The sequence below is a fragment of the Mytilus galloprovincialis genome, chromosome 9 (assembly GCF_965363235.1).
Source record: "Mytilus galloprovincialis chromosome 9, xbMytGall1.hap1.1, whole genome shotgun sequence".
NCBI lineage: Eukaryota > Metazoa > Mollusca > Bivalvia > Mytilida > Mytilidae > Mytilus > Mytilus galloprovincialis.
In genome coordinates this window covers 24,425,435-24,452,933 of record NC_134846.1, presented here as the reverse complement: position 1 = coordinate 24,452,933, position 27,499 = coordinate 24,425,435, and the positions used below count along the sequence as shown (strand labels likewise).

General features: G+C 34.3%; 1 protein-coding gene across 1 annotated transcript in view; it reads left to right on the top strand.

Moving 5' to 3' along the window:
* Positions 1-212: 212 nt before the first annotated feature.
* LOC143044677 (neuropeptide SIFamide receptor-like) overlaps positions 213-27,499 on the top strand; it is a 32,652-nt gene continuing 5,365 nt past the window's right edge. Inside the window, exon 1 of the mRNA XM_076216741.1 lies at positions 213-799. Within this exon, the coding sequence (XP_076072856.1) occupies positions 502-799 (298 nt within the window). The 5' untranslated portion in view covers positions 213-501. The remainder of the gene's footprint in view (positions 800-27,499) is intronic.

Genomic DNA, 27,499 nt, shown 5'->3' with positions numbered 1-27,499 from the left:
AAGTCATTAATTTCCTGGTATCTCCAATCTAATTGAAATGTTCATTGTCTGTTCACAGTACGCCACATCTTGATGGGCCTGATCACATCGTCACATATCCGTTTGTCTAAGTTTCTCCTTCTACAGGAGGTGTATTGATCTCAGTCTGGTAAACGTTTTGTATATAGACCAGGTGTTACACTGTAGAGCAACATTTTGATATCTTACTATCACATGTCAGTATCGTAACTTTTTATTATTTTCATAGTTTTCATAAATTGTTTGAAGACAGTTGGAAGTAATTAAATACGTAGGAGAATGAAAAGACGTCATTAATTTAATTTGGAAGACTAATAGTTATAACTAAAGGAAGCTTATTTTATTTCTACCTTTAATTGCTTTTCTTTATTGATAGGAGAAAGTTCTAAGAAGAAAACGGATTTTTATTATTCGCTGAACCCTGCTATAAAGTAGAAAATAAACTTAAATAACAGTTCTAACAATTGTGTAGATTATTGGAAAATGACGACGGAAAGCAGTTTGAGTCTAGATTTAACAACACGAAATACAACAAATAATGAGACATATTTTGATGTTCTCTCTCATCCCGTGTATAGGACCGTCATATACTCATTGACATTTGCCTACTCTTTGGTATTTCTCTGTGCACTATTTGGAAACTTAATGGTAGTTTTGGTAGTATATAGGAATGCCTCAATGCACAATGCTACAAACTACTTCATAGTTAACCTGGCCATAGCGGACATTCTGGTGGCATTGTTTTGTGTCCCTTTAACTCTTCTGGACAACTTATATCCAGGTAAGAACTTTTTCATTATATAAACCTTAGTTTTTATTAGATACACCTTATCTGTGTTAGCCCAAAGGTACACCAGGATAATTATATCAATGCAGAATGATAGTTTTCAATAATTTCGGATGGGGTCTTTCGTCGATTTAAATATGTGTTACTGGAATGAGTGATAAATGCAGGATATTCAACTTTATGTATCGACATCTTGATGCGAGTATAAAGAATTGATTACTTGATTGTTGGTTGCTTAACGTCTAATTTTACATTACTAATCAAGAAGTATAAGACGAAACCAAATAACCTCGAAAAATAAAAGCTTTATGACATATAAAAGTAAGTAAATTTTAAAACTATCATAATATTCAAAAGAACATAAAATTAAGTTAAAAAACTTGTGTGCGCGTGATACGGATTGACTTTCACCTAATATAGTTCTTTAATTTATTCTATTGTGTAACTCTCTTCAGGTGGCACGGTAGTATTTGCATTCCATAATTTAGGTTGCTCTTTTGTGTACCCTACTTAAGTCAATGTATCTGAACAGTGTGATTGGACAAAAAATACAGTATCAACTGAAATACTTGCACAAACTGAGGGATGAATCAAGTGTAGAAAAATATGAAATAATTTTACATACAGATGAAAATGAATTTTTGGGAAATTTTTTTTAATTTTGTATTCACTGCACGATAAAAGACCTAAAAGCACTAGTGGCCATAGCAAAAAAGTAAACGATCATGATACACATTCAAATTCATTTCTGAATAGTAAAATGAAAGCACTTCAGTTTACTGTGACTGTAGAATTTTTTGCAGTGTTAGAAATGGGCAAAAATTCTAAAAAGGCTATCATTATCCCCTATGGGACAGGAAATACTACCGTGCCGTCTCTACCTATCCACTTTATATAGATTATTCAGAAATAAATATATATCTATATGCAAAACTAAAAAAAAACACAAAAAAACAAAAGGAGACGTGATATGATTGCCACAGAAATCACAATTCACCAGGGCCCGTATGCCTAAAACCACTTATCATAAAGTTAAGATATCCAATCGTAGTACTGATTTATCGAAGGTCATGTAGAGAATCCGTCTATTCGTTCTGTACAAATTTTTACGCAAGTAGCTTATTTTTTATGCATACAGTCCCAGAGACTAGAGGACGAGGAATTAAACAACAATATACCTCACGGAACATGCAGTCGTGTAGCATAGTAAGCTATTTAAAAAAGTGCATGGTAACAAAATGTTGAATAAAGCATATAAATCAGTAGTAAGCATAAACACATAAGAAAAGAGAAAGGACACAAAGTGCCGATCTACGAGCACTCACAGTTATTCAAGACCTTACTATAACTAATAAATAAATTGTAATAAAGGTTTACATAAAAAGAGACATTTGTACATATCTATGTATCTTGCTGACCGGACTATACTTTTTCTTTCTTTTACTTCTTTCAAATGGAGATAAGATTTACAATCTTACTTAAATATAACGTTAAACTTACAATTCATACATGAAGATTGAAAGGAATGTATATTCAACGGAATGCGAATTAATATGATTTTTTTAAGTTCTCTAAATTGATGTAAAGTTGTGCTGGTATGATTCCAAACTAAATACTTCATAGCCGCAAATGTAAATTTACACCATAATGAATATAAAGTTCGGGGTGAAGTGAAATAAATCTCAACAGCATTAGGTAACAGTGGCAAAATAGACACGTGTGATAACTAAGATAAAATTATCATAGATATCAGGCTTACATTTAGTACACCAGACGTGGGTTTCGTCCACAGAAAACTCATTGGTGACTCTAGAATGAAAAAAGAGAAAAAGAAGTCACAATAATGAACAAATCCATTATTTTCCAAATTCTTGTGAATGAAGACATTCCAAGATTATTCGGCAACTTATCTAGTAGCTAGCATTAACACTAAGGTTTGAACACAAACAAACACACAGAAGAATATAATACAAAACCTTAAGTAATACGGTATCAAAGACGATTTAATGTTTATGGTAGCAACTCAAAGAGCTGAACGTGTTGAAAGTCAAACCTGCTCATATGTACTTTACCTTAATTTTTGTTTGGCTAAAATGTTTTTAACATGATATATCATGAAGGTCCAGAACACTACGATGATCACAATTTGAGAGCTGTAACAATTAAAATTTTCACACGAAGTAAAATTTGAAATATATTTTCATGGGTATAATTTCAAAGAAAAACCACTTGACCTTTGTTAAAGTCTAGTATGTCTTATGTTATTCGATCTTTAGCTTTATCACGTTCGTGGTTGAGATCTTGACATATTGTTTTTCGTGTAGTTGAGTTGCTGTCTCATTGGTGTTTATATTGCATCTTCTTTTTATAAACATAAATTAAAAAACTTCAGATTACACAGATTTTTTTTCAGTTTTTATTTACGATGCACAAATTCAGTCTTTAGTCTATAGACAAGTATTTCGATACACCCCTTGTCACTCATAGAACTATTTGAAATCAAATAAATAATGGTGTAGACAGTTTACTGTTAACTTACGACCAATGCATAATTTATATTTGCATTTTTCAAGACTTTTTGATGGTAGATGACAATGGTAATTTTGTTTCTACGTGGGGATAAATATTTCACCACTGAAATCCCCACAAGTAGGATTCTTTCTCATTCTATTTGTGATATTCTGTGATTATTAATGATATTCATTGTCGTTATGAAAAGATTAGTACGGGAATTTTTGTAAGTTTTCAAAATTTACGATAGAGATACATTTTGCATTATAAGCTGTCAACAGATTGACATACTGATATTATTAAAGAATTCGTGTGATAGAGTTCGAGTTTGTTGCAAGTGGTATTTTTGTTTGACGAACCGTCTCATTGGCATTCATACCACATCTTCTTTTCGTCGAGCCTTCGAATTTTGTTGCAAAAGCAACACAGCGGTCCTATATTCCGTCGTCGTTGGCTCCGGCTGCGACGTCCACAAATATTCACTCTGTGGTTGAAGTTTTTGAAATTTTAATAACTTTCTTAAACTGTCCTGAATTTCTACCAAACTTGGACAGAAACTTGTTTAAGTTCAAATTAGGATAGTATCCTGAAGTAACTTTTATGAAAAAATAAATCATGTTTATTCGTATTTTACTTATAAATGGATTTAGTTTTTCTACCAGTTAACCCACGTGAGTTACCTTACATTCACTCTGTGGTTAAATTTTCAAAAAATTTGATAACTAGTCTGTCTTCAACTATCCTAGATTTGAACCAAACTTAAATAGAAGCTTCTTTATGATCTAAAGCTAGTACAAAAGGTATATTTGCAGTCAGTTTTTTAATCTTACAAACACAAAGAGTTTAGGCTGCAGTCTGGCAATTAAAATGTAACTACTCCATAGGCGTACATGCAAAATAGCTCATCTTTGAACTTTTTTAAAATAAGATTATCATTAGAAAAAAAAATCAAAAATGAAGTAATGTGAAATTGTGATTTAATCGATAAAAGTTGGTCATGTCACGAACAATAACAAAATGGAACTCTATCTTCAATTTTTCGATTTCAGAAACATTATTATATGTACAACTCTATCTACAAACACAAAGCGTACATGTTCTGTAAAACCATTAGTCATTAACCGAGTTCCTTTATTTAACAAATAAATGCTGATTCATATAATAATACATCGCAGTGAGTTATTTTGGATCTTTTGGGTTGACTGAGATTGAACTTTAATTCACATCAATACAAACTTAATCAACCATTTTCTACATAAGGAAATGCTTTATGTGACAGTTGTTTCTCGTTCGTTTGGTGTGTTGGACCTTTTCATTTGACCATTCGATAAGAGACTTTCCGTTTTGAAGTTTCCATGGAGTTCGGTATTTTTGCCACAATCCGGTTCTTTTTTCCTCCATCGTGACATAAGCGAATGAGATTTATCCCCGACTTTTATGACTTGGGCCACTAGTGTCCCTTTCCAGAATACCTGAGTTTTGTGATGTGTTTTATGTTACTTAAAATTCTGTGTATGTAAAGTGTTGAGGTCTTTGCTTTGCTTAGCTTTGCTTTGGTTACGTATGTCATGGTTAGTACTATTAATAGTAATGTTTGTTTCTTTGATTATCGTATGTCTTGGTTATTAATAGTATTGTATGTTTGTTTCTTTGATTATCGTATGTCATGGTTAGTAATAGAATTGTATGTTTGTTTCTTTGATTATCGTATGTCATGGTTAGTAATAGTATTGTATGTTTGTTTCTTTGATTATCGTATGTCATGGTTAGTAATAGAATTGTATGTTTGTTTTTTTGATTATCGTATGTCATGGTTATTAATAGTATTGTATGTTTGTTTCTTTGGTTATCGTATGCCATGGTTAGTAATAGTATTGTATGTTTGTTTCTTTGATTATCGTATGTCATGGTTATTAATAGTATTGTATGTTTGTTTCTTGGATTATCGTATGTCATGGTTATTAAGAGTATTATATGTTTGTTTCTTTGGTTATCTTATGTCATGGTTAGCAATAGTATTGTACGTTTGTTTCTTTGGTTATCTTATGCCATGGTTAGTAATAGTATTGTATGTTTGTTTCTTTGATTATCTTATGCCATGGTTATTAATAGTATTGTATGTTTGTTTCTTGGACTATCGTATGTCTTGGTTATTAATAGTATTGTATGTTTGTTTCTTTGATTATCGTATGTCTTGGTTATTAATAGTATTGTATGTTTGTTTCTTTGATTATCTTATGCCATGGTTAGTAATAGTATTGTATGTTTGTTTCTTTGGTTATCTTATGCCATGGTTAGTAATAGTATTGTATGTTTGTTTCTTTGGTTATCGTATGCCATGGTTAGTAATAGAATTGTATGTTTGTTTCTTTGATTATCTTATGCCATGGTTAGTAATAGTATTGTATGTTTGTTTCTTTGGTTATCTTATGCCATGGTTAGTAATAGTATTGTATGTTTGTTTCTTTGGTTATCTTATGCCATGGTTAGTAATAGTATTGTATGTTTGTTTCTTTGATTATCGTATGTCATGGTTAGTAATAGTATTGTATGTTTGTTTCTTTGGTTATCTTATGTCATGGTTAGTAATAGTATTGTATGTTTGTTTCTTTGATTATCGTATGCCATGGTTAGTAATAGTATTGTATGTTTGTTTCTTTGATTATCTTATGCCATGGTTATTGATAGTATTGTATGTTTGTTTCTTGGACTATCGTATGCCATGGTTAGTAATAGTATTGTATGTTTGTTTCTTTGGTTATCTTATGTCATGGTTAGTAATAGTATTGTATGTTTGTTTCTTTGATTATCTTATGTCATGGTTAGTAAAAGTATTGTACGTTTGTTTCTTTGATTATCTTATGTCATGGTTAGTAATAGTATTGTACGTTTGTTTCTGTCATGGTTAGTAAAAGTATTGTACGTTTGTTTCTTTGGTTATCGTATGCCATGGTTAGTAATAGTATTGTATGTTTGTTTCTTTGGTTATCGTATGCCATGGTTAGTAATAGTATTGTATGTTTGTTTCTTTGGTTATCGTATGTCATGGTTAGTAATAGAATTGTATGTTTGTTTCTTTGGTTATCTTATGTCATGGTTAGGAAAAGTATTGTACGTTTGTTTCTTTGGTTATCTTATGTCATGGTTAGTAATAGTATTGTATGTTTGTTTCTTTGGTTATCGTATGTCATGGTTAATAAAAGTATTGTATGTTTGTTTAATTTCTCCTTTTGTTTCTTCGTCCTTTTTATTATAACAATTCGATGTTTAGGTGGAAACTTGATGAACAAAGCGTTTCAAATGTAATCAGAAGTAGGTTCTGTTTAAAAGGCTTGTAGAGCTTAAAATAGATTTAATTATTTCAGTTTCATGATAATAATGACGTGTTAACAGAATGGGCGTCAAGTTGGTTACCTATTCCCTATTCCCTATTCGTTACCTATTCCCTATTCCCTATTCGTTGCCTATTCGTTACCTATTCCCTATTCCCTATTCGTTACCTATTCGTTACCTATTCCCTATTCCCTATTCGTTACCTATTCGTTACCTATTCGTTGCCTATTCGTTACCTATTCCCTATTCCCTATTCGTTACCTATTCGTTACCTATTCCCTATTCCCTATTCGTTACCTATTCGTTACTTATTTGATTTTTAATATCCTTCCCCCTTTTTAATTATGGCATGGAATAGTTTAATATGGCTGCCGTTATCATGGAAACGGCACAATTGTGAAAAAAATGAGCTTTTGGTGTTTGGTGAACTGTTTGGATATGCTTCAACTCAGAATCATAATATTTTAAAACAATGTAGGTGCCCACTATATACAGGTGTTGGATGATTTTGGCGATCATTGGAACTACTATGTTGCCATGGAAACTACACCAAAATTTTCAAAATTCTCAAAATGCTCAAAACTTCATGAAACTTCACAGTAATGATGAGCAACATTGGAGTTGGAATTTCCAAAATAGGTCTTGTTACCATGGAAACAATGCAAAAAGGTCAAAAATTTCAAAAATAAGAATTTTCCGCAAACTGGATGAAACTTTACAGGAATGGTAACTGGCATAGGCAGAGTTGGATTTTGAAGTTAGAATTTTCAAAATTGCCGCCGTAACCATGGAAACAGCAAAAATATCAAAAATTCAAAATGTTCAAACTTAATGAAACTTTGCAAAAATGTTACTAGACATCTGTAGATGCTCTCTTTGACTTTGGAATTGTCAAAATGGCTGTCGCTCACCTGGTAATAGGGGGAAGGGGTGCCTTCCGTTATTGCTAGCAATTACAAATCTAGTTGTTAATAGTCTTACATATGGTAATAGTTCTGAATTGGTTGAGGTAAAATGATCTTTTTATGACCTATTTATATGTGTTTGTGCTCAACCGATCCTTTTACTTCATGTTCGATACGCATTTGTTCCTTACTTGTTTTTTATACGTTCTACCTTTTAACTGCTTTATGTCCGTATGTTTGAAGATGGATCTTGGTTCGACGGGATGAAATCACCGTGTTAGCGCTTGCGTAAAAACGAAGATGTGGTATGATTGCCAATGAGACAACACTCCACATTAGACCAAAATGACACAGAAATTATCAACTATAGTTCACTGTACGGCCTTCAACAATGAGCATAGCCCAAACCGTGTAGTCACCTATAAAAGGCCCAGACATGACAACCTCATACAATTCCAACAACAAAACTGACGGCCGTATTTCATATACAAAAAAATAAACGGAAATATGTAACACAAAAACAAACGATAACTACTTAATTTCAGGCTCTTGTCTAGGGACAGGCACATACTTACATAATGTGATAGAGTTAAACATGTAAGCAGGGTGTACATCGTTTCGGAGCATGCTATTACCTTGTTTAATTCGTTCCATCACTCGCTTATAATTCGCTTATAATACGTGTATCTTACGTTGCACCTTTTAAAACATGATGTTCAATTGTTTTGTTGTCTCTGGTGGAAGATTTGAGCTCTTAGAGGTGATATAACTCTATAAGTGCATTTGTATCCGTTCCAGCGGTCGGATAATACCCTGTTAAATATTCGTTACTATTTCGCTTTTAAAAAGTTTGTTGTACGTTGCACCTTTTAGAAAAGGATTTCCAATTGTGTTCATATCTCTGGTGGTAATAATGTGTTCTTATAGATGAAATACCCCTATAAGCGCATATGTACTCGTTCCAGCGATCGGTTAATACCCTGTTACCTATTCGTTACCTATTCGTTACCTATTCACTTATAGTACGTTTGTTGTACGTTGCACCTTTTAGAAAAGGATTTTCAATTAAATTCATATCTCTGATGGTAACAATGTGTTCTTAGAGATGAAATGACCCCATTAGAGCGCATGTACCCGTTCCAGCGCTCGGTAAATAACCTGTTACCTATTCGTTACTTATTCGCTTTTAATGCGCGGGGTATACGGTGCACCTTGAAATAAATCGTTTTTTAAAATGTGTTCAGGTCTCTGGTGATAAGAATGTGTTCTTAGAGATGAAATTACCCTATTAGCGCGCATGTACCCGTTCCAGCGCTCGGTTAATACCCTGTTACCTATTCGTTACCTATTCGTTACCTATTCGCTTATAATACATTTTTTTATACGTTTCACCTGTTAGAAAAGGATTTTCAATTATGTCCAGGTCTCAGACGGTAACAATGTGTTCTTAGAGATGAAATGACCCCATTAGAGCGCATGTACCCGTTCCAGCGCTCGGTAAATAACCTGTTACGTATTCGTTACCTATTCGCTTTTAATGCGCGGGGTATACGCTGCACCTTGAAATAAATCGTGTTTTAATTGTGTTCATGTCTGGTGGTAACAATGTGTTCTTAGAGATGAAATGACCCCATTAGAGCGCATGTACCCGTTCCAGCGCTCGGTAAATAACCTGTTACCTATTCGTTACTTATTCGCTTTTAATGCGCGGGGTATACGGTACACCTTGAAATAAATCGTTTTTTAATTGTGTTCAGGTCTCTGGTGGTAATAATGTGTTCTTAGAGGTGAAATGACCCTATTAGCGCGCATGTACCCGTTCCAGCGCTCGGTTAATACCCTGTTACCTATTCGTTACCTATTCGTTACCTATTCGCTTATAATACATTTTTTTATACGTTTCACCTGTTAGAAAAGGATTTTCAATTATGTCCATATGTCTCAGGTGGTAACAATGTGTTCTTAGAGATGAAATGACCCCATTAGAGCGCATGTACCCGTTCCAGCGCTCGGTAAATAACCTGTTACCTATTCGTTACCTATTCGCTTTTAATGCGCGGGGTATACGCTGCACCTTGAAATAAATCGGTTTTTTTTAATTGTGTTCATGTCTGGTAGTAACAATGTGTTCTTAGAGATGAAATGACCCCATTATAGCGCATGTACCCGTTCCAGCGCTCGGTAAATACCCTGTTACCTATTCGTTACCTATTCGTTACCTATTCACTTATAATACTTTTGTTGTATGTTGCACCTTTTAGAAAAGGATTTTTAATTGTCTCCATGTCTCTTGTGGTAACAATGTGTTCTTAGAGATGAAATTACCCTATTAGCACGCATGTACCCGTTCCAGCGCTCGGTGAATACCTTGTTACCTATTCGTTACCTATTCGTTACCTATTCACTTATAATACTTTTGTTGTATGTTGCACCTTTCAGAAAAGGATTTTTAATTGTCTCCATGTCTCTGGTGGTAACAATGTGTTCTTAGAGATGAAATGACCCTATTAGCGTGCATGTACCCGTTCCAGCGCTCGATAAATACCCTGTTACCTATTCGTTACCTATTCACTTATATTACGTTTGTTGTACGTTGCATCTTTTAGAAAAGGATTTTTAATTCAGTTCATATCTCTGGTGGTAATAAAGTGTTCTTTTAGATGAAATACCCCTATTAGCGCATATGTACTCGTTCCAGCGCTCAGTTAATGCCCTGCTTCTTATTCGTTCCTTATTTGCTTTGAATGCACGAGGTATACGTTGCACCTTGAAATAAATCGTTTTTTAATTGTGTTCATGTCTCTGGTGGAACGGGTACATGAGCGCTAATAGAGTAATTTCATCTCTAAGAACACATTGTTACCACCTGAGACATGGACATAATTGAAAATCCTTTTCTAACAGTTGAAACGTATAAAAAAATGTATTATATGCGAATAGGTAACGAATAGGTAACGAATAGGTAACAGGGTATTAACCGAGCGCTGGAACGGGTACATGCGCGCTAATAGGGTAATTTCATCTCTAAGAACACATTCTTACCACCAGAGACCTGAACACAATTAAAAAACGATTTATTTCAAGGTGCACCGTATACCCCGCGCATTAAAAGCGAATAGGTAACGAATAGGTGACAGGTTATTTACCGAGCGCTGGAACGGGTACATGCGCTCTAATGGGGTCATTTCATCTCTAAGAACACATTGTTACCGTCTGAGACCTGGACATAATTGAAAATCCTTTTCTAACAGGTGAAACGTATAAAAAAATGTATTATAAGCGAATAGGTAACGAATAGGTAACGAATAGGTAACAGGGTATTAACCGAGCGCTGGAACGGGTACATGCGCGCTGATAGGGTAATTTCATCTCTAAGAACACATTCTTACCACCAGAGACCTGAACACAATTAAAAAACGATTTATTTCAAGGTGCACCGTATACCCCGCGCATTAAAAGCGAATAAGTAACGAATAGGTAACAGGTTATTTACCGAGCGCTGGAACGGGTACATGCGCTCTAATGGGGTCATTTCATCTCTAGGAACACATTGTTACCACCAGACATGAACACAATTAAAACACGATTTTTTTCAAGTTGCAGCGTATACCCTGCGCATTAAAAGCGAATAGGTAACGAATAGGTAACAGGTTATTTACCGAGCGCTGGAACGGGTACATGCGCTCTAATGGGGTCATTTCATCTCTAAGAACACATTGTTACCGTCTGAGACCTGGACATAATTGAAAATCCTTTTCTAACAGGTGAAACGTATAAAAAAATGTATTATAAGCGAATAGGTAACGAATAGGTAACGAATAGGTAACAGGGTATTAACCGAGCGCTGGAACGGGTACATGCGCGCTAATAGGGTAATTTCATCTCTAAGAACACATTGTTACCACCAGACATGAACACAATTAAAAAACAATTGATTTCAAGGTGCACCGTATACCCCGCGCATTAAAAGCGAATAGGTAACGAATAGGTAACAGGTTATTTACCGAGCGCTGGAACGGGTACATGCGCTCTAATGGGGTCATTTCATCTCTAAGAACACATTGTTACCACCTGAGACATGAACACAATTAAAACACGATTTATTTCAAGTTGCAGCGTATACCCTGCGCATTAAAAGCGAATAGGTAACGAATAGGTAACAAGATTATTTACCGAGCACTGGAACGGGTACATGAGCTCTAATAGGGTAATTTCATCTCTAAGAACACATTGTTACCACCTGAGACATGAACACAATTAAAACACGATTTATTTCAAGGTGCACCGTATACCCCGCGCATTAAAATCGAATAAGTAACGAATAGGTAACAGGTTATTTACCGAGCGCTGGAACGGGTACATGCGCTCTAATGGGGTCATTTCATCTCTAAGAACACATTGTTACCACCAGACATGAACACAATTAAAACACGATTTATTTCAAGTTGCAGCGTATACCCTGCGCATTAAAAGCGAATAGGTAACGAATAGGTAACAGGTTATTTACCGAGCGCTGGAACGGGTACATGCGCTCTAATGGGGTCATTTCATCTCTAAGAACACATTGTTACCGTCTGAGACCTGGACATAATTGAAAATCCTTTTCTAACAGGTGAAACGTATAAAAAAAATGTATTATAAGCGATTAGGTAACGAATAGGTAACGAATAGGTAACAGGGTATTAACCGAGCGCTGGAACGGGTACATGCGCGCTAATAGGGTAATTTTATCTCTAAGAACACATTCTTACCACCAGAGACCTGAACACAATTAAAAAACGATTTATTTCAAGGTGCACCGTATACCCCGCGCATTAAAAGCGAATAAGTAACGAATAGGTAACAGGTTCTTTACCGAGCGCTGGAACGGGTACATGCGCTCTAATGGGGTCATTTCATCTCTAAGAACACATTGTTACCACCAGACATGAACACAATTAAAACACGATTTATTTCAAGGTGCAGCGTATACCCCGCGCATTAAAAGCGAATCGGTAACGAATAGGTAACAGGTTATTTACCGAGCGCTGGAACGGGTACATGTGCTCTAATAGGGTCATTTCATCTCTAAGAACACATTGTTACCACCTGAGACATGGACATAATTGAAAATCCTTTTCTAACAGGTGAAACGTATAAAAAAAATGTATTATAAGCGAATAGGTAACGAATAGGTAACGAATAGGTAACAGGGTATTAACCGAGCGCTGGAACGGGTACATGCGCGCTAATAGGGTCATTTCATCTCTAAGAACACATTCTTACCACCAGAGACCTGAACACAATTTAAAAACGATTTATTTCAAGGTGCACCGTATACCCCGCGCATTAAAAGCGAATAAGTAACGAATAGGTAACAGGTTATTTACCGAGCGCTGGAACGGGTACATGCGCTCTAATGGGGTCATTTCATCTCTAAGAACACATTGTTACCACCAGACATGAACACAATTAAAACACGATTTATTTCAAGTTGCAGCGTATACCCCGCGCATTAAAAGCGAATAGGTAACGAATAGGTAACAAATAGGTAACAGGTTATTTACCAAGCGCTGGAACGGGTACATGCGCTCTAATGGGGTCATTTCATCTCTAAGAACACATTGTTACCGTCTGAGACCTGGACATAATTGAAAATCCTTTTCTAACAGGTGAAACGTATAAAAAAATGTATTATAAGCGAATAGGTAACGAATAGGTAACGAATAGGTAACAGGGTATTAACCGAGCGCTGGAACGGGTACATGCGCGCTAATAGGGTAATTTCATCTCTAAGAACACATTGTTACCACCAGACATGAACACAATTAAAAAACAATTGATTTCAAGGTGCACCGTATACCCCGCGCATTAAAAGCGAATAGGTAACGAATAGGTAACAGGTTATTTACCGAGCGCTGGAACGGGTACATGCGCTCTAATGGGGTCATTTCATCTCTAAGAACACATTGTTACCACCTGAGACATGAACACAATTAAAACACGATTTATTTCAAGTTGCAGCGTATACCCTGCGCATTAAAAGCGAATAGGTAACGAATAGGTAACAAGATTATTTACCGAGCACTGGAACGGGTACATGAGCTCTAATAGGGTAATTTCATCTCTAAGAACACATTGTTACCACCTGAGACATGAACACAATTAAAACACGATTTATTTCAAGTTGCAGCGTATACCCCGCGCATTAAAAGCGAATAGGTAATGAATAGGTAACGAATGGGTAACAGGGTATTAACCGAGCGCTGGAACGGTTACATGCGCGTTAATAGGGTCATTTCATCTCTAAGAACACATTCTTACCACCTGAGACCTGAACACAATTAAAAAACGATTTATTTCAAGTTGCAGCGTATACCCCGCGCATTAAAAGCGAATAGGTAACGAATAGGTAACAAGATTATTTACCGAGCACTGGAACGGGTACATGAGCGCTAATAGGGTAATTTCATCTCTAAGAACACATTGTTACCACCTGAGACATGGACATAATTGAAAATCCTTTTCTAACAGGTGAAACGTATAAAAAAATGTATTATAAGCGAATAGGTAACGAATAGGTAACGAATAGGTAACGAATGGATAACAGGGTATTAACCGAGCGCTGGAACGGGTACATGCGCGCTAATAGGGTCATTTCATCTCTAAGAACACATTCTTACCACCAGAGACCTGAACACAATTAAAAAACGATTTATTTCAAGGTGCACCGTATACCCCGCGCATTAAAAGCGAATAGGTAACGAATAGGTAACAGGTTATTTACCGAGCGCTGGAACGGGTACATGCGCTCTAATGGGGTCATTTCATCTCTAAGAACACATTGTTACCGTCTGAGACCTGGACATAATTGAAAATCCTTTTCTAACAGGTGAAACGTATAAAAAAAATGTATTATAAGCGAATAGGTAACGAATAGGTAACGAATAGGTAACAGGGTATTAACCGAGCGCTGGAACGGGTACATGCGCGCTAATAGGGTCATTTCATCTCTAAGAACACATTCTTACCACCAGAGACCTGAACACAATTAAAAAACGATTTATTTCAAGGTGCACCGTATACCCCGCGCATTAAAAGCGAATAAGTAACGAATAGGTAACAGGTTATTTACCGAGCGCTGGAACGGGTACATGCGCTCTAATGGGGTCATTTCATCTCTAAGAACACATTGTTACCATCAGAGATATGAATTTAATTGAAAATCCTTTTCTAAAAGGTGCAACGTACAACAAACGTACTATAAGTGAATAGGTAACGAATAGGTAACGAATAGGTAACAGGGTATTAACCGATCGCTGGAACGAGTACATATGCGCTTATAGGGGTATTTCATCTATAAGAACACATTATTACCACCAGAGATATGAACACAATTGGAAATCCTTTTCTAAAAGGTGCAACGTACAACAAACTTTTTAAAAGCGAATTAGTAACGAATATTTAACAGGGTATTATCCGACCGCTGGAACGGATACAAATGCACTTATAGAGTTATATCACCTCTAAGAGCCCACATCTTCCACCAGAGACAACAAAACAATTGAAAATCATGTTTTAAAAGGTGCAACGTAAGATACACGTATTATAAGCGAATTATAAGCGAGTGATGGAACGAATTAAACAAGGTAATAGCATGCTCCGAAACGATGTACACCCTGCTTACATGTTTAACTCTACCACATTATGTAAGTATGTGCCTGTCCCTAGACAAGAGCCTGAAATTAAGTAGTTATCGTTTGTTTTTGTGTTACATATTTCCGTTTATTTTTTTGTATATGAAATACGGCCGTCAGTTTTGTTGTTTGAATTGTATGAGGTTGTCATGTCTGAGCCTTTTATAGGTGACTACACGGTTTGGGCTATGCTCATTGTTGAAGGCCGTACAGTGAACTATAGTTGATAATTTCTGTGTCATTTTGGTCTAATGTGGAGTGTTGTCTCATTGGTAATCATACCACATCTTCGTTTTTACGCAAGCGCTAACACGGTGATTTCATCCCGTCGAACCAAGATCCATCTTCAAACATATGGACATAAAGCAGTTAAAAGGTAGAACGTAAAAAGATCATTTTACCTCAACCAATTCAGAACTATTACCATATGTAAGACTATTAACAACTAGATTTGTAATTGCTAGCAATAACGGAAGGCACCCCTTCCCCCTATTACCAGGTGAGCGACAGCCATTTTGACAATTCCAAAGTCAAAGAGAGCATCTACAGATGTCTAGTAACATTTTTGCAAAGTTTCATTAAGTTTGAACATTTTGAATTTTTGATATTTTTGCTGTTTCCATGGTTACGGCGGCAATTTTGAAAATTCTAACTTCAAAATCCAACTCTGCCTATGCCAGTTACCATTCCTGTAAAGTTTCATCCAGTTTGCGGAAAATTCTTATTTTTGAAATTTTTGACCTTTTTGCATTGTTTCCATGGTAACAAGACCTATTTTGGAAATTCCAACTCCAATGTTGCTCATCATTACTGTGAAGTTTCATGAAGTTTTGAGCATTTTGAGAATTTTGAAAATTTTGGTGTAGTTTCCATGGCAACATAGTAGTTCCAATGATCGCCAAAATCATCCAACACCTGTATATAGTGGGCACCTACATTGTTTTAAAATATTATGATTCTGAGTTGAAGCATATCCAAACAGTTCACCAAAAACCAAAAGCTCATTTTTTTCACAATTGTGCCGTTTCCATGGTAACGGCAGCCATATTAAACTATTCCATGCCATAATTAAAAAGGGGGAAGGATATTAAAAATCAAATAAGTAACGAATAGGTAACGAATAGGGAATAGGGAATAGGTAACGAATAGGTAACGAATAGGGAATAGGGAATAGGTAACGAATAGGCAACGAATAGGTAACGAATAGGTAACGAATAGGGAATAGGGAATAGGTAACGAATAGGTAACGAATAGGGAATAGGTAACGAATAGGTAACGAATAGGGAATAGGGAATAGGTAACGAATAGGCAACGAATAGGGAATAGGGAATAGGTAACGAATAGGGAATAGGGAATAGGTAACCAACTTGACGCCCATGTTAACAGATCGATTCCGTCTTACTACACGTGCACATATTATCTGAAGTATTCCCTTTGGCATGTGTTACGTGTGGTATGCTAAGTGACGGGACACAAAACTTCCTTATATGGAAATTTTTATGACATTCGAGACAAGAATATTTTGTGACCAAGACACGATACTTGCTGTTTAGGAAAATATACTACATATAGCATGACCTGTTCCAGACTCCAAATAATTGACCACATAAAACATCAATTACACAGGACAACTAACGCCAATTATCAAAAGTTGGCCAACGTATTGACACTAGCGTAGGTTGACTGACAGAGTCACAATTTATCATACAATGCTCTTAGATCCCAATAGATCTTATAGAATTCATTATTGGTTGTGATCAATGTATGCATTTATTAGCTTTGGTATATGACAGCCTTGTTATTTGTCCTAACATTTTTGTACAGTGCGCTTTGAATAACTTACAATGCCGTCACTAAAAGTCTTTGTACATGCAAATTTACCATAGATGTCTACCAAGTGCAAGCTGTTCTTCAAATACATTACTCTGATAACATATTCGGTAAGGTGAATTCAAGTTCTATAGCATAAGAAATATTTAAGGTAGTTTTATTTTTAAAAATAGTGTAAAAATCCAATTGTCTAATTATTTTATTAGTTGCCTTTTTTTGAATGCGAAACGCATATTCATAAAAGAGATATTCAGCTGGTTTGAAAAATCAGTTCACATCTGGACCATTTTCATGGGGCGGATCCCGTTTTTTTTAAATGTCCCCATTCAAATACATTGATTGCTTGAAAAAAGCATCGTTATATCGTGTTTTCGAAATTTTACCAAATGATGAATTCCTGATCGTGGTTTAAAACTATAAATTTTTAGAACTTGAAAAAATATATAAATGTAAATAATTCATAAGAAGGATATTCCAAACAAGAAGTTTCTAAATCATGTGCAGTCTTTTAATTTCTTTGTTCATGATAGCTAAACTGTGGTAAAGTTTTTTGTACCTTTACGACATATGTTCTAGAAAGGTAAAGGATGAGAGATGTGCGCACGTAAAACTGATTTGACCTCACCAAAAATGGTATACATGTACAAAATGTATCATGTCAGGCCAATAGAACATGCATTGTTCGTATATGTGTCATGTCGTGCTGTCCAATATGTTTGGTAATTTTCTTTTCACATATAATAACATATTATGTAATATGTTTTTTTTTTCTCTTTTTCTTCCTTTATCCTTATACGTAATGATAGTTTAATCCCAATTCGAAATAAGCTAAATTAGCGTAGGTTGAATATCTTGACTTTCTCATCTCGCTTTTAGGCTACCACAGGGACTGCAATTTCTTTAGATTCGATTGTTGAACAATGCTGTTTTCTTTGTTTATGATGGCATTTCCGATAACATCTCAGCCTATATCAGTATTAGTGTCATTGAGTATTAGGAAAAACAAATATTGTGGTCCCAGGTGAAGAAGTTGATTGATATGGTAAAGTTCCTTTCCACAGTTTACAGGCTTCTTACGTCGTCCACCATTCAAACGTCTTACCGGTTCTTATTCAGAATTTCATAATTGATTTTATTACATCAAAAAGCTTCTGTCTCTTTGAATTTAAGAAAGTGAAACTTACCAGAGTTAATCTGGTCCTCAATGTCAAGGGTACGGGGCGCCGAATGGGACTCTTGTGGTTTTGTACTCAAAATTCAATTTTGTACGGACAAAAGTGACTTTTGTTCAACAAAAATAAGTTCAGTTTAACAAAATTTGTATCATACTACAAATTTAAAATTTTGTCATACAAAATTATTTATCAGCGGACAAAAGTCACTTTTGTCATGACAAAACTCATTTTTGTTACACAGACTTGAATTTTGTTACCTAATTTGAAAATTGGGCGACAAAAGTCAATTTTGTATCCAAATTAGTTTAGTTTGGTTTCTGTGAACTAATTTGCATACAAAATCGACTTTTGTTACACAAAATTGACAAAAATGAATTTTGTCTCAACAAAATTGACAAAATTGACTTTTGTTTCAACAAAATTGACAAAATTGAATTTTGTCTCAACAAAATTGACAAAATTGACTTTTGTCTCAACAAAATTGACAAAATTGACTTTTGTTTCAACAAAATTGACAAAATTGACTTTTGTCTTAACAAAATTGACAAAATTGACTTTTGTCTCAACAAAATTGACAAAATTGAATTTTGTCTCAACAAAATTGATTTTTGTCTCACGAAAGTCAATTTTGTCTCACGAAAGTCAATTTTGTCTCATAAAAGTCAATTTTGTTGTTACAAAATTGAATTTTGTCGTCACAAAAATGAATTTTGTCGTCACAAAATTGACTTTTGTCTCAACAAAATTGACAAAATTGACTTTTGTCTCAACAAAATTAACAAAATTGACTTTTGTCTCAACAAAATTAACAAAATTGACTTTTGTCTCAACAAAATTGATTTTTGTCTCAACAAAATTGACAGAATTGACTTTTGTCTCAACAAAATTAACAAAATTGACCAAATTGAATGTTGTCTCACAAAATTGAATTAAGTCTCACAAAAGTCAATTTTGTCTCACAAAAGTCAATTTTGTCTCACAAAAGTTAATTTTGTCTCACAAAAGTCAATTTTGTCTCACAAAATTGAATCTTACCTCACACAATTGACTTTTGTGATTTAATTTCCATATCAGGTAACAAAAGTCAATTTTGTATGCAAATATGTTTATATTTGCATACCTTTTAGACAAAATTGACTTTTGTCATGACAAATATGAATTTTGTCTACAAAAATGAATTTTGTCATGACAAAAATGAATTTTGTCTACACAAATGAATTTTGTCATCACAAAATTGAAGTTCTCACAAAACAAGTCTGTAGCACATAGTTTTGTAAGACAAAAATGATTTTGTTATGACAGAATTGAATTTTGTACAAAACCACAAGAGTTCCATTCGGCGCCCCGTAAAGGGTTTGTGACTTTATATTTTTTTAAAAGTACATAATAATGTACTTTCAAAATATAAAGTCAATAAACTTCAACCTTTCCTATAATCCGATATAGGATTTATTTATAAATGCGTACCCCCTCTCCCAAAAAAACTATCATACAAAGGTACATATTCCAATCTGAAGTAATCAGAACTTTCCATGACGGAGAAATATAATTCCTGAAGATAATTTTAAATAATTTTAGAAAGTAAGTGACAGAAAATTATAATAACAACATGCCCATATTTTCATATCAGTACGACTGGGGTGGTGGTACCCTCGGGGACTAACAGTTCACTGGTATCGACCCAGTGAAAGTAATAAAATAAAGGGTACTAATCTATTACACAAGATGAGAATTTCGACAATAAATCTCCCTTTAGTGAAAATGTTTTAAAAAATCCAAAACTATGTTGAGATGACATTTATTATATGTTAGCGGATATTTTAGCCAATATTTATAAGTAAAAAAAAAAAGCTTTGTTATATAAGATACAATTTAGTAATTTCCTTCAGTCGGTTCAAATGTATTTGACATTATGAAACACATTCTCCGTCCCTATTCTCAATTTCATTTTCTAGCATTAAACTTAGATCCTTGTTGGTAGAACTTAAAAAAGAAGCAAAGTATATAATCAGGCTAATAAACAAAAATGTATGAATATAAAAATACCTTTGGAGGAGGATGTTTTGGTGGATTATCAAATAAAGAAACAAATATTATGCGAGTTACAATACATTGTTATATCTTAAAACAAGAAGTTTAAAAAAAAAAATGAAAAAATACAAACATTTTATATTCTAAAACTATTAGCTAGATTGTGTTTGTCAAGTCGTCACATGCGCTCCAAGGCATCAATTGTCGCCGCTGCAATTGCATTTGTAAGTGCATATAAAAAGAACAAAACAACACGATACAAAATGGATTATGATTTTGAAAAGTTAAAAAGTAACTTAATATGTCTTCCTCTATTGTTATGTTATATTTCATCAGCCAATTTGGACCGTAAGTTTTCTCGTTTGAATTGCTTTACATTTTTCATGCCGGGGTATACGATATGGTTTTTTTTTATTGTTGAAAGCCGTACAGTGACTTATAATAGTAGCTTTTAACCACTTATTTGAACTCATCTAGATAGCATATCATATTTCCTTACTTTTATATTTAATATATGCCGAAAGTATATCGTCTTTCATATAAATGCAATCCAGTGTCACAATAGCATCGATGCAAACAATAGAAAAAACTTCAAAACCAGGTCACATTTGAATGAACAATTTATTTTTCAATGGATGATTTAAATGTCAGCTATTCATACTTACCCCATACTTCTTCTTTCCAGCAAAATAGTACGTTAATTAATTACAGGCATATTTACGTCTTCACATTTTAATTTCAATCATTAAAGACAAGTGTTCGACTCAGCAGTTGAACTCAAGTCTCTATGGAGCGCACCAGAATTAACAACTGATTATAGATTTAGATTTTGACGGATGCTTGTTTTCAAATGTCAAGATGTCAGTATTGGGTCATGAATTTGAAGGATAAGTTGCGATTCAAAGTTGAGGACGAAAAGCTAAGAGAAAAACTATTTAAGGCATTTATAGTGTAAATCGAAACTTTTTTTTTTGTCAGATATAATTTTTCTTTATTCAAAATTCTTCTACTATAGTCTTTTTATTGGTAGGGAATTAAAACTAGGTAAACAGTTATTCGAACATATGCTTAAAAATTTACAAATAGAATTATTCAAAATGCGCAAATTATAACAAAACTGTATTATGTTCTTTATATTATATGACTTGCATTTATCGTTTTCTTTTCGAAACAAAACTTGATTATTCAGCGTCTACGACAACAACGCCTGTACCAGATAGCTTCGTTCTGTACTGTTTTTACAGTAGCAATACATACAAAGAGATACAATTATCATCGAAATACAATACACAACACCAAACCCTGTCACCTGCTCCTACAAGTACAATACACCACACCAAAACCCGTCATTTGCTCCTATAAATACAATACACCACACCAAACCCCGTCATTTGTTCCTACAAATACAATACACCATACCAAACCCCGTCATTTGTTCCTACAAATACAATACACCACACCAAACCTCGTCATTGGTTCCTACAAATACAATACACCACACCAAACCCCGTCACTTGTTCCTACAAATACAATACACCACACCAAACTCCTACAAATACAATACACCACACCAAACCCCGTCATTTGTTCCTACAAATACAATACACCATACCAAACCCCGTCATTTGTTCCTACAAATACAATACACCACACCAAACCTCGTCATTTGCTCCTACAAATACAATACACCACACCAAACCTCGTCATTTGCTCCTACAAATACAATACACCATACCAAACCCCGTCATTTGTTCCTACAAATACAATACACCACACCAAACCTCGTCATTTGCTCCTACAAATACAATACACCACACCAAACCTCGTCATTTGCTCCTACAAATACAATACACCATACCAAACCCCGTCATTTGCTCCTACAAATACAATACACCACACCAAACCCCGTCATTTGTTCCTACAAATACAATACACCACACCAAACCCTGTCATTTGTTCCTACAAATACAATACACTACCCCGTCATTTGCTTCTACAAATTAAAAGCAATAGGCCTTAAAACCTTAAAACAACAGTAAGCATTGTCAACACTTTTCCAGATAGTCACCTAACTTATTGAAAAATATAACAAAATAAAAATGAACTATAAGCTTAGTCAGTTTACATTTATTAAGAGTAGTGGTATACATTTAGAAAATATTTTATTGTCCTGATGTGAACAAATTTTTTTATGCCCCACCTACGATAGTAAAGGGGCATTATGTTTTCTGGTCTGTGCGTCCGTTCGTCCGTCCGTTCGTTCGTATGTTCGTTCGTTTGTTCGTCCAACCGTCCGTCTGTACCGCTTCAGGTTAAAGTTTTTGGTCAATGTAGTTTTTGATGAATCTGAAGTCCTATCAACTTGAAACTTAATACAGATGTTCCTTATGATATGATCTTTCTAATTTTAAAGCCAAATGAGACCTTTGATCCCAATTTCACGGTCCACGGAACATAGAAAATGAAAGTGCGAGTTTCAGGTTAAAGTCTTTGGTCAAGTAGTTTTTGATGAAGTTGAAGTATAATCAACTTGAAACTTAGTACACATGTTTCCTATGGTACGATCTTTCTAATTTTAATGCCAAATTAGATAATTTACCCAATTTCACGTTCTATTGAACATGTTATTGCGAGTGGTGCATCCGTGTACCTTGGACACATTCTTGTTTTTAATTTTTTAATCAGATAGACACTTTAATTTCTCTTTGCCGAAAACAAAACTAGCTATCCACTGTCTCTACCTTAGGGTAGGGTTTTGGCAAATCAAAATATTTTGAAGTGTAGCCAGCTAGATTAACAATTATCATTTTGTATACATCAAGTAATAGGTATATCCTCCAAAAGGAAAACATATCCTCTACAGGATGACACCTTCGATAACCAAGTTAAATCCAAGAGGATATATCTGACTAATACCAAGCAATCTTTATACAATGCGACCATCGATTGCTTTACAGATTGTTATATATTTACCCTAAAACCGAATTAAAAATTGTTCAGTAGAGCTATGGAAAATTACATCTTACTGAAATTCAAATAGATCTTTCGTTGAAATACCTTTTTTGAGCAGGATTCCTATTGCTGCGGCATACGTACATTCAGGAAACTCGTGATTTCTCTAGGGTATACATTGAATAAAGTATCGTAAGTCATAGTATGCTCAAAATAAAATTTGCAACAAAATCTGTACACAAAAGATTGTTTGTTAACTTTAGCGAGTGAGAAAAAATCGTTAAATTAGGAACCTAACAACACGAGTTTGAAATGTCTAGGTGAGAAAAGCGCATTACATTAGTTCTGGATCCGCCACTGGACCGTGTTAACACCTTTTTACAGGGTGTACTTTTGACAGCGTTTATTTATCAGTACATCTATCATAGCTTGTTGTAAAAGATCTAAATTGCTGGTGATCATTTGATTAATTTACATAAAATTAAAAATGGGAATGGAGAATGAGTCAAAGAGACAACAGCTCAACCAAAGAGCAGAAAACAGTATAAATTCACCGATGGGATTTCAACACTGCTGTCACAGGGGGTGACAGCTTATATCTATTCTTACGATTTTCAGTTTTCTGCATGCTTAAAGGACTTATCAAATATGTTTCTTATCTATATATCAAAAAGAAGATGTGGTATGATTGCAAATGAGACAACTCTCCACAAGAGACCAAAATGACACAGAAATTAAAGACTACAGTTCATCGCACGGCCTTCAACAATGAGCAACGCCCATACCGCATATATAGTCAGCTATAAAAGGCCCCAAAGTGGCAAATGTAAAACAATTCAAACGAAAAAACTAACGGCCTAATTTATGTACAAAAAATTAACGAAAAACAAATATGTAACACATCAACAAACGACAACCACTGAATTATAGGCTCCTGACTCGACACAGGCACATACATACAGAATGTGGCGGTGTTAAACATGTTAGTGGGATCCAAACCAGCCCCTAGAAGTAAAATATCTAAAGGTGTAAGCTTTAAATATGATATCAGCGAATAAAAAAAAAAAACAGAGTGAAAAATAACACTTTTTTAAATCAATGCCGGCAGAAAAAATATACGAACACATTCGGATCAATATCACTAAGAAAAGCATAAACAATAATTAATTACAATAATATGAAAAAAAATAACACATCACACAACTCTTGCAAAACTATTTAAGCTCAACTGTTTCTGTAAACAGTTACAAAATCATAAAATATGGTTTTATAGATCGTTAATTACAGTTAATAACAAATATTGTAACATTGCACTTATTATCATTGTATGATATGAACTTGAAATACGTACTGCATTTATGGAAACAATTCATATAGTCACGTTTTCTTTTTATATAATTTGTAAAGTGTATAGATAACTACTAACAAACAAAAATATTTTTTAATTGAAATGGGAGGGTATGGTTAATAAAAAACAATTAACATTCTTCACATGGTCATAGGACATTAATTATGCTGAGACATATGTACTGTATCAAATATTCATTTAGTTACTTATATACTATAATTTTTGTAGGGATAAAAGGTTTTTGCATTTATTTAATAAATACAAACTGTTTTTCTTTCTTAAAATGATGTTTTGCTATAGGATGTATTTTGCGAAGATGTTAAAATGTTTGAAAAACTATAACTTTTAGGGTTAGGTCTTGACTTTGCGTTTTGAATTTTCTTTGGAGTTAATTATGTTAGTTATTTTAATTTTAGAATAGCTAAGTTGTTGCCTTATTATCCAGGTGCAAATTATTCGTGCATATATACTTGGCTAAAACGTGTGCGTAGTTTTTTTAATGTTCAGAGAGCGTGACAATATCAGTAACTATATTAAACAAGAGTGCACACGCTGAAATGTCTCGCCTTCTATACTAATCATTGATATTATGTTGATAGTCCTAAGCATAAAGCTTTATTACAACTGTCACATAAACTTAACATTAACCAAGATAACTAAACAAAGACAAATGAACCTTGAAAATGAGGTCAAGGTCAGATGAACCATGCCAGGCAGACATGTACAGCTAACAATGCTCCCATACAACATATATAGTTGACCTTTTACTTATAGTTTCAGAAAATAGACCAAAACACAAAAACTTAACACTGTGCAATGAACCGTGAAAATGAGGTCAAGGTCAAATAAAACCTGCGCGACTGACATAAAGATCATAAAATATTTCCATACACCAAATATAGTTATATATATATAGATATATAGACCTATGGCATATAGTATTAGATAAAAAGACAAAACTCAAAAACTTAACTTTGACCACTGAACCATGGAAATGAGGTAAAGGTCACATGACATCTGCCTGCTAGACATGTACACCTTACAATCATTCCATACAACAAATATAGTAGACCTATTGCATATAGTATGAGAAAAACAGACCAAAACACAAAAATTTAACTATAACCAATGAAGCATGAAAATGAGGTCAAGGTCAGATGCCACCTGCCAGTTGGACATGTACACCTTACAGTCCTTCCATACACCGAATATACTAGCCCTATTGCTTATAGTATCTGAGATATGGACTTGACCACTAAAACTTAACCTTGTTCACTGATCCATGAAATGAGGTCGAGGTCAAGTGAAAACTGTCTGACAGACATGAGGACTTTGCAAGGTACGCACATATCAAATATAGTTATCCTATTACTTATAATAAGAGAGAATTCAATACACAAAAAATCTGAACTTTTTTTTCAAGTGGTCACTGAACCATGAAAATGAGGTCAAGGACATTGGACATGTTACTGACGGAAACTTCGTAACATGAGGCATCTATATACAAAGTATGAAGCATCCAGGTCTTCTACCTTCTAAAATATAAAGCTTTTAAGAAGTTAGCTAACGCCGCCGCCGTAGCCGGATCATTATCCCTATGTCGAGCTTTCTGCAACAAAAGTTGCAGGCTCGACATCTAGACGTAACGTCCCATTTCCGACCGGACGTGATTGCTTATATTTATATACCCCTCATAGCAAAACAGAAACCCGATCGTAGCGAGAATATAACTGCTAAATAGGAAAGTTATATAGTGCTTATCGTATTTATATAACCCGGTAAACCATTGTGATGCCAATAAATAAAGAAAACTTATCATGACTTGTTTTTTCAATTAAAACAAATAAAGTTGTGAAATACTTTCAAATCGTTATTGGAATTTGTTTATACGAATGTTTTCAAATAATATCAAGCGTCTAGTTCTGTCAAAATGTTTTACATAAATAAAAAGCCAGATCTCATCATTTCCGCTTCAGAAATTACTTGATGTCAATTTTGTGCTAAAAATACCAGTTGTTTATGAAATAATGATTCTTTAAAACGATTAACCACCATAATCCTACAACAGAGGAGACACGATAAAAGTACATTGTTTCTTTCAGTATTGACGATTGCCTGAATCTACTCTTCAAATCTGATTATAGCGTTATGCTGCTAGTTTTACGATTTCTAGAGATGGAATAATTTAATAAAATGTAATTTCAGAACCACGATATCACTCCCTTTCCGTTTTCCGCTTGATTTACCTAATTGCAGCAGCTGATTTGCTTTTTTTCGTATTTTATTGCTTCCGGCGGAAGTCGATTATTGACATACAGTCATTCTTATTTACGTTTCCTGTCCAGTAACCGTATTGGAAAGTCATTTAGTATGGTAAACTCAATATTATTTATATCATATTTTTAGAAATATCTAAAATTGGCCAATTGAACTTTGTGTTCATAAAAAAAACCAAAAAAAACTTGAGTGTATTTATGGTTTGCAAATACGGCATATTTCGTTTCAATGATTGGAGATGTAAGTTGGATGCAATTTAGACAGCAATCAATTTTTAAATATGAAAATTTCTCTATAGAGTATTTCAAGCACTAAGTAGAACCGTTATGATTTTTGAATTAAACTAAGAATAAAAAATTTCTTGTAGAAACACCTTATTATCTAAGTTAAAAAACATAAAAAAAATATATATACAAAGATATTCTATTACGAGGTTCCTGACTTAAATCAGAACAAAACTTTACAATCAGTGGCGGATCCAGAGGGGGTTCCGTGGTTTAAAACCCCTCTGTTTTGGAGGATCAATGCATTTGAATGGAAAATATAGTTGGAACCCCCGCTTTTATCCTGGGTTAGGAAACCCCCTTTTGAAATGGCTGGATCCGCTCCTGACATTGAACAGATACATAAGATGTTAAGGGCTGATTTTGACCCAA